This window comes from Diplotaxodon limnothrissa, linkage group LG8, assembly GCF_057381915.1.
Source record: "Diplotaxodon limnothrissa isolate DT_005_m linkage group LG8, D_limnothrissa_male_GT1.1, whole genome shotgun sequence".
Classification (NCBI taxonomy): domain Eukaryota; kingdom Metazoa; phylum Chordata; class Actinopteri; order Cichliformes; family Cichlidae; genus Diplotaxodon; species Diplotaxodon limnothrissa.
In genome coordinates this window covers 3,849,871-3,858,993 of record NC_140603.1, presented here as the reverse complement: position 1 = coordinate 3,858,993, position 9,123 = coordinate 3,849,871, and the positions used below count along the sequence as shown (strand labels likewise).

At 42.2% G+C, this 9,123-nt stretch overlaps 1 protein-coding gene across 1 annotated transcript in view; it reads right to left on the bottom strand.

The window, feature by feature from the left end:
* Nucleotides 1-379: 379 nt before the first annotated feature.
* Nucleotides 380-9,123, bottom strand: part of LOC146626131 (rho GTPase-activating protein 23-like) — an 82,087-nt gene continuing 73,343 nt past the window's right edge. Inside the window, exons 16-23 of the mRNA XM_085361166.1 lie at nucleotides 8,289-8,367; nucleotides 8,001-8,074; nucleotides 7,821-7,910; nucleotides 7,617-7,742; nucleotides 4,587-4,631; nucleotides 4,260-4,353; nucleotides 2,773-2,804; nucleotides 380-2,687 (exon numbers count right to left, since the gene is read on the bottom strand). Coding sequence (XP_085217292.1) covers nucleotides 1,827-2,687; nucleotides 2,773-2,804; nucleotides 4,260-4,353; nucleotides 4,587-4,631; nucleotides 7,617-7,742; nucleotides 7,821-7,910; nucleotides 8,001-8,074; nucleotides 8,289-8,367 — 1,401 coding nt within the window. The 3' untranslated portion in view covers nucleotides 380-1,826. The remainder of the gene's footprint in view (nucleotides 2,688-2,772; nucleotides 2,805-4,259; nucleotides 4,354-4,586; nucleotides 4,632-7,616; nucleotides 7,743-7,820; nucleotides 7,911-8,000; nucleotides 8,075-8,288; nucleotides 8,368-9,123) is intronic.

The window sequence follows — 9,123 nt, the reverse complement described above, 5'->3', positions numbered from 1 at the left end:
TTCCTTTCTAGACAAACATGAGTAAAGTATGAGCATTCTCTTTTTTATTTTGGACTAATACAATCATCATCATCCTTCATTACATTTGGTCTTCAATGGCCAATGTGTTGTAAACTGGAAGAGTGCCCAATCCTACATCTCCCACATTGCAACTGGGCAGTATCTTTTTGGAATTTCTCGAACTGCTACTGTAAGCTTTCACTTCCCCTCTTTACTTTTCTGAGACAGAAAAAATGCAGTGCTTCTTAGTTCCCAGCATGATGAGAAAACTGTCCCGAATTATGAAATAAATAGAGCTGCCCTTTTTATTAAAGGTCAATTATTTTTAGTTATTGAAGCACAAATATTACTAATCCAGTTTCAATACAAATAATTTAATATGTATAATATTTATATACACAGGTTAACAAGACTTTGCGTGGACCAATTTTGCAACACTTGTACAGAGTTACATGCACCAGGGCACAGACAGAGAAGACAGACGGATTCTAGATATACAAACATGGAGTCTGGTTTGACCACAGCTAATGTCAGTTTAGGTCACACGCATTTTTTTAACCATTCCAATTTTTCATTCTTGAAACTTGTTTTTACAAAACTCAAGTTCTGGGAAGGAATCAAAAAAATACCGAAGCTGTGAAAAAACAAAAAGCTAACATCACTCAGATGAGACTGTGTGGTTTTGGATTTAAGGACGTGGTTTGCTTGCTGCTTTTAGCTGCTTTCTTGTCTCTGTAACACTGACATTAAGTATGAGTTCACAATATGACAAACAACAAATATTTATCATGTTTGCACACTGCTGACACTGTATGATTACACAAACAGAGAAAAAAAAACAAAAAAATTGGCATGACTTCACATAGCTGCCCTGAAAACGTATGACGAAACAGGTTTTATTATAGCTCTGGCCCTCCTCATGCAACACACACACACATACTGGGAAACACAATAGTCTTACTGTACACTTAAGGTTTGCATATTTGTATTTGTTTTGACCATGCAAGTATTTTTTAGTCTAAAAAGTCCAATCATACAGCGAGAGACTAAGAGTGGCGATTAGTCAAAACCAGAAGGCAAAAGGAACACCAGTTATTTCAGAGTCAGGCTGCAGAGAAAAACAAAGATGAATTCTTTACTGTGACTTGCTATAACTAGAGCAGCAACAGCTCTTCAGCTAAATTTCAAATGTCTGCTGTGGTACCACATAGCACTTTTACATTTATACTGTTGTAGGTTTTCATTCCAAAAGGTTACAGCCTCTTTATTTATTGCATGCAATAAATAATGAATCTAGAGTTCTGTAGTGTGCAAACCATTATTTCTTCATCTCATTTCTTCAGCTCTGCACCTGCTCCATTGACAGAGGAAGATGTGCGTGGACTTTTTTTTGGTTCACAAGATTATGAATGCAGCTTTCTCACTAATGTAGCTAGCCTCCATCTTTTATATGGTTTATATGAAGTGTCTATGACATCAGTTGTTGTCAGGAGTGCTATTTTCTTCCTCATTTTTGAAGAAGTGTATATTTGATTTGATTTTATGCAGTTTTATTTCTGACCATGTTTGTAGGAGAGAAAAATCCGCAGCAGATGGGAGGGAGTGCAGTATGTGAAAATAAGATAAAGATCCTAGTACCGTGCATTATTGTTGTCACTTTGGAATGACATTGCAATTGCACACAATGACATTTTTTTCCAATGACACATTACATCTCCAATAGAATATTCTGGAGACAGTTTTCCTGCTTGTGGACAAGTGCAACACAGTGTTAGTGAGTAAAGGCCAAGTGCTTGGTATTCATTAGTGTGGATGAAACAGACTGGTTAAACTACCACTGTGTGGCGACGCCATGCTCTCAGCTTGTCCTGCAGGTCTAGGCCTGATCTCCTTAGGATGACAGTGGAATGTCCTGAGGAACTCTGATCTATCCATCCTGATGAAGAGGAGATGAGAGAGGGAAGCTTCTGTGCACAGTGAGGTAGGGACCTGGGACCTGGCTCTCCCTCAGTCATTCTGACTACCTTCACCCTATCATCTCTACATCCTCTTACACTATCCTCATTCCTGCCCAGCTCAAGGTCAAGATTCATGGACACAGCCCTTGTCCTCCCACCTCTAGTTTTCCTATAGCAGATTGGTGCTGACTGGTGCTGAGCAGTTCCACTCTGGCTGCTGATGTTGCGTGACCTGGTGGGTAATACCCAGAAAGGAATGGTCTGATATCCTCTGGCCAGACTGTGATTAAAATGGGAAGGAGGGTTCCTGAGAGGTGGTGATTTTGAGCATGCGGTGTGGATCTGACGGGTTGAGTCAGATCCTCTATTTGGATAAAGCTGTGATGGTGGTAAGTTGGTTCTTTGGCTGTTCCTCCTTTTTGACATCTTTGCATCACTGCCTGCTCCTTTTGCTTTAGCTTCTTCTCCTCCTACAAGTGAGATCTTTCCCTCTATCCTTTTTTCAGTGTTAAGGATGGTTTGTTCTCCCTCGACTTCATCTAGCTCTCCTCTTTCTTCTTTTTCCCCTACCCCTCCTTCACCATTGTTGCTGGCTTTGGCTGGTTCGTGCGCAGAAATCTCATCAGTGTTTCTGCTCACCGTGTGGATACTTGGACTTTTTTTATGTTTGTGGGTGACGGCAGCGATGATGGACTTGGTGTTCGGATCTTTTTTGGATGCAGAGGAAAGCTGAAAGGTTACCACTTGTAAGTATTTGTAATTATGTTTTTTCTATTGCAAAATGTGATATCCTATTCCAAGAATTAGCACCTACCTTTAACTTAAGAGAATCGCTGGTGGTGGAACCTGATAGAAAGGAAAAAGTAAGTTAGTTAATGTCATCATTGGATGGTAGTAATGTTAGGATGGTCACAAAATATAAAAACATGTAAATAAAGAGAAATCACAGCACAAGCTGCTTTCAAAAAGGCAAAGTGGAGATGTTGGAAAAAACGATAGTTGTGGAAAGAGCACAAATGGTTAAATGAATCCAAAGAAAGAGCAAACACACAGAAAGGAAGACCTGGTCCTACCGAAGAGGTTGATCCACTGTCTCAGCTAGAAAAAAGCACAGAAAGGCCCAGAAGAAGAGAACAGAGGAAAAAGTAGGAAACATTGTCAGTATCTACAAGCACAACAGAACAGAGGTCTGCTGAGAAAGAAAAATGCTGTCAGTTGATGAGGCTACAGAATTATGAATAAGGAGGGAAAGTTAAGACTTTCCAACTAAAGCAGTGAGGCTCTTTTCTTCAAGTTGTATGTAAGCAGTGTTTCCACTGCTCATCTGAATTAACCATAAATTGGCAAGAGTCTGTGTTCAGTGAGGAAATAGTGAACTCAGTGATTTCTACTAAAGCCCGTCTAATGTTTCAACATTTCTGTGTTGCTAGTGTTGAATGCAGTGGCATTAGATTGTCAGTGTCTGAACCCCTGCATACTCTTGCTGGGTATTTTTGTGCACCAGGAGAAACCAGGACCCATTGCACCAAAAAGGGTCTGACAGTACGTTTAAGGAATTTATCCGAACACCTAATGGCAGTCAGGGTGCCTTTATCTAGTCTTTGCCTAGAGGTCTGTGCGTTCTTTCATGAATATGCCTCCCCTGACTATGACCCATGACCAAACTGGTAATGCTGAGCGATGTTACGCACAGCATAACGTTGGCCACGTCGTCTCCAGGCTATTTTATGCCTGTCAAAAGTGACCAGGTGAAGATGCTGCCCTCTGTGAAATGTACAGGGCACCATTGGTCGACCTATCAATTCTGGTATTCTATAGCAAATGCCAGTTGGGTTCCATGGTCCCAGGCAGTGAGCAAAATGCTGAAGCATTAAGACTTCTTTTCACTGGATCTAAGGGACCCGGCCCAACTGCTGAAAAACCACACACCATAATCCCTCCTCCACCAAACTTTACATTTGGCACAATGCAGTCAGACAAGTACCATTCTCCTGGCAACTGCCAAACCCAGACTCTTCCAGTGGGCTGCCAGACATAGAAGCATGATTTTTTTTACTCCAGAAATTGTCACTCCATCTCTACTGCTCTAGAGTACATCCATTACTTTGCATTGTGCTCGGTCATGCAAGGTTTGGAAGCAGCTGCTAGGCCATGACAACACATTCCATTAAGCTCTCTACCCACTGTTCTTGAGCTACTCTTAAAGCTCACGAGAATCTAGCTGCTTCACAATGTGCGTACAATTGAATCTGTCTGTTGGTGAAGCATTAAAGGACTCTTGCAGCAGCCCCCACTCCTCACCTGATGCCTCTCTTGGCATGCCCGGCTTGCCAATGTTGGTCAGCAGATGGTCAATGTTGGGCAAAGGCTGTATGTCCCAATTATCATCTGGGGCCTACAGTCACACACAAACGCACGCGGGCACACACACACACACACACACACACACACACACACACACACACAAACGCACGCGGGCACACACACACACACACACACACACACACACACACACACACACACACACACACACACACACATCCAGCAGACATAAAAGAAGTGACGACATCTGAATGCATACAGTCATTCATGGTGTTTTCTGTTCATTTGGGTGATAAGAGCCCATACCTTCTCTTCTTTATCAAGCTCTTCATTACTGAAGAACCAGTCATACTGTTGGAGAAAGGAAACAGCTGGTATCAAGGAAATTCTGCTGCACTATTTTGAATCATATTTATCAAATAGATTCTAGTTGCTTATGTAAACAAGGAGTCCTTTATAGTCCTATATAGATTTTATAGTTGCATATTATTCTGCTAGAGCACTTTGCTCTCAGACAGCAGGCTTACTTGCGGTTCCTAGAATATTTAAAAGCAGAATAGGAGTCTCCCATCTCTCCTGTGGAACCTGTTCCCAGTTTGGATTCAGGAGACAGACACTTTCTGCTTTTAGGATTAAACTTAACATTTCCTTTCTTTGTTTCTTTCCTTTTTACCAAAAGCAGGTTAGGGCTGGATCGGTTTACCCTGAACCATCCCTCAGTTATGCTGCTATACGCTCAGATTGCTGGATGATTTCCCATGATGCACTGAGATCTTCTCTGTGTTTGCTTATGTGCCACTATCAAACTATTTGTAACAAGTGTCACAAGTGTTATGTCCTGTTTGCTTTTTGCAGTCTGCTTGTGTTCACCATCCATCCAGCTGCAGTAGATGGTTCCCCCTCCCTAAGCCTGGTTCTGATGGAGTTCTCTATCTGTTAAAGGGAATTCTTCCTTTCCACAGTCTAGGGAGCTTGGAAAGAAAAGTGTCTGCACTTCTTTAAGTTGCTTGAAGACATTTCACCTCTCAGTTTGAGGGTCAAATGGTGGAGAGTCCCAGATTTAAGCCTTGTGGGAGTGTCCCCCCAAGACGGACAATGGACCCCGTAATGATCCTCCAACTAATCACACGAGCCAAGGTGTGAAAACGGGTTCAGGTCAAAATCAGCCAAAGTTTCAGGTGAGCTCATTGTGAAACTTAGCCCCACCCTATCATGTGATTTCCCAGACGCCTTAACGCCCACTCACATCCTGGGCCATTTGACCTCGGGAAATGAGTCCAGACGGTTTTCTTTCCAAGCTCCTTAGACTACGATGACCTGGATGACTGAGAACCTTCACAGACATATTCCTTTCCACAGTTCCCAAGCGTTTGCTTATAAAGGATTGCTTGATTATTTTTTTTCTCTAATATTGCAGGGTGTTTATCTTACAATATAAAGCATCTTCAAACAGAACTTGCACTATATAAGTAGAACTGAACCACTAAAGCAACTTTCACATACCTTTCTTGACACAAAGAAAATTTGCATCTTTGGCTACAATTGAACCAACAACCTTTTAGTTGCTAATTGAATGTACAGTATTGTCCACTACACCACTGGAGGCAGAACTGAATGCAGCACTACTGCATGGTGTTAACACTTAGACCCCCGGAGAGCAGTCATTTTGGTTTTCTACCTTAGACCCCTGCGGAGTCATCATTTTGCGTTTCTACCTTTAAAAGCCGGAGAGCAGTCAGTCAAATGCTGGAGTCGTTCATATGTATATTAGGTCGTTACCTAGGAATTCTGGAGGGAGGGGAGTGGGGGTGAGTGATTGAGGGGGTGGGGGAGTGGAGTGTTGCATGATGTCTTGGAAGTGGTTTCGTGCCATAGTTCCAATTATCTGTGGGTTTCCCAGGTTTGCTGACCAGCAGTCATTTACCGATGGAACCCTGTAAACCCCCCGCAAGATGACAATTGCAATAAATGCCATTAGTTCAGGGAGGTCCATGAACCAATGAACATGCTCCATGCACCACTCAGCAGGCCATTTGTAAATATGTGTACAAATGGTTGGTTTTTTGTACTGTTTTCATCAATAAATGCCAGCAACAAAGGACATACACCCATGTGTGTTGATTTCTCCCTAAGATGGCAAACTGAAACACTCCAAGTTGGTGACTTTTGGAGATTTGTTTCCCTGGATGATTGAGAATGCATCAAGATGAAACACAAAAGGAAGCTCACCGCTTTTGTTGCTGCCATAAATGCCATTAGTTCAGGGAGGTCCATGAACCAATGAACATGCTCCATGCACCACTCAGCAGGCCATTTGTAAATATGTGTACAAATGGTTGGTTTTTTGTACTGTTTTTATCAATAAATGTCAGCAACAAAGGACATACACCCATGTGTGTTGATTTCTCCCTAAGATGGCAAACTGAAACACTGAAACACTCCACTCCCCCACCCCCTCAATCACTCACTGAGTGATTGAGGGGGTGGGGGAGCTGCTAAAAGCGGTGAGCTTCCTTTTGTGTTTCATCTTGATGCATTCTCAATCATCCAGGGAAACAAATCTCCAAAAGTCACCAACTTGGAGTGTTTCAGTTTGCCATCTTAGGGAGAAATCAACACACATGGGTGTATGTCCTTTGTTGCTGACATTTATTGATAAAAACAGTACAAAAAACCAACCATTTGTACACATATTTACAAATGGCCTGCTGAGTGGTGCATGGAGCAAGTTTTGGGTGGCTTGCGACCTAAAATCCAAGTACACAGATGCAAAAAAAATCAGGCCACTGTGCGATGTGTTCACTGCTACAGGTACACATGTGGTAAATGCAGACGACAGATACCGTGGCAGTGCCAGGATTGTGAGTGATTGCTGAAAATGTTGAAATGTACTCACTCACTTTTTATCATTATTTGTAAATATGTGTACAAATGGTTGGTTTTTTGTACTGTTTTCATCAATAAATGTCAGCAACAAAGGACATACAAAGGACATGTGTTGATTTCTCCCTAAGATGGCAAACTGAAACACTCCACTCCCCCACCCCCTCAATCACTCACCCCCACTCCCCTCCCTCCAGAATTCCTAGGTAACGACCTAATATACATATGAACGACTCCAGCATTTGACTGACTGCTCTCCGGCTTTTAAAGGTAGAAACGCAAAATGATGACTCCGCGGTCAATTTAGCCAATTTAGCTTCCACTTCCACCATTTGACTGCTCTCGGGTTTTATAGGTAGAAAGGTAGAAGCCTGGGGATGCTAGTGTTAATGCATAAAACACAACTGGCGATTCACAGAGGTGCAACTGGAGCAAGCAGCTGGTGGTTCTTACATGCAGGATAAGGGTCTCTACTATTTTGTAGCGATCAGGCATGTGGGTGACCATGTCTGTCATGTTGTCCTCTGATGTCCTCACCAGAGTGGGTCCAAACACCAGGGCTAGATTTCTTGGCTCCATCTGGAAATAATATTAAAACTTCATTTTAGACCACAAAAAAACCACGATTCAATTGATGGGACTGAAGGTAAAGGTTACCTTATTCTTTTCAGAGTGATCTGCTACCTTCTTGAGGTGACCCAACAGAAACTTAAGGGTGTGATAATAATGATCTGGCAGGTCATGGATCTAGAAAGAAGCAATGGGTACATATAGAGAGAGTTTTACTATCAAAAAGACAGAAGTATGTTCACTTCTCTGTTCTCTGCCCTCTTTTACCAGTTTGTTCATTGTCTTTAATCTCTCTTCTCCATCTTCAATCCGGTTGGCATCAATGAAGTGATTGTATTTATCTGTAGGCAGAGATAATGGATGACTAACTAACTACAAGTGATATTCTAAAATTCTGAAAATCATATGCCAACAAATTCAGCGGCTTTGTAACTTGCCACTGAAGAAAAAATGCAATCTTTTTTTATTTTTTTTATCCAAGCAACAGAACATTATTCAATACATACTTGTTAAAGATTCTTTGACATTTCACTGTAAACAAATGTCTGGACTCACCATCAGTAAACAGAGGCTCAGGCAGTTTTCGGAAGAATGTTTTAAGTAGGCTGCTGATAACATTCAGGTCTTGCCATCTCTGTGAGGACATGAAGAGGAGGCTTTAGGATTATAGTATCCCACATAGCAGACAGGTCTGGCCCAGATCTGGTATCAAGCCGGCACTGCTGGCTGACTTCTGGCATGATAAGACGTATGTCATCCAGATATGGGCCAGGCCTGGCATAGATGGCACTGTCTATGCGATGGCATGCCATATCTGGCTCGATTGTGGTTTGGGTTATGTGGCCCAGGCTCATAGCAAACAGGTCTGGCCCGGATCCGGCATCAAGCTGGCCCTTCTGACTGACTGGTGTCATGGCAGAGTGTATGTCAACCAGATGTGGGCCAGGTCTGGCAATGATGGCACTATTTATGTTCCTATTTTCCAATTTTAGTTAGAAGACCCAAATGCCATTTGCAGTACTATACTGCTATGGTAGCCAACGTTTCAAATGCAGGTTTGACAGGTTTGTGAGTGTACACTTTATCCAAAACCTAGTGATGGTTTACTCAAGTTTACCACTGGCCGGCTGTAGCTCAGGAGGTAGAGCAGATCACCTGCTGATTGGAAGGTTAGTGGTTCAATCCCTGGTTCCTCCAGTCTGCATGCTGAGTGTGAATATGTATGAATGTAGTTAGGAGAAGATGTGTTAATGTGGCATGTTGTATAGAGACTAGAAAAGCACTATTTAAGAATTCACTGCCTGAACAGAGTTTAGTCATGTTGCTTTTGTACTATTATGTTCTGGCACATGTTGTTATTACATGGCTTGATTAAGGCACACATTAGGCT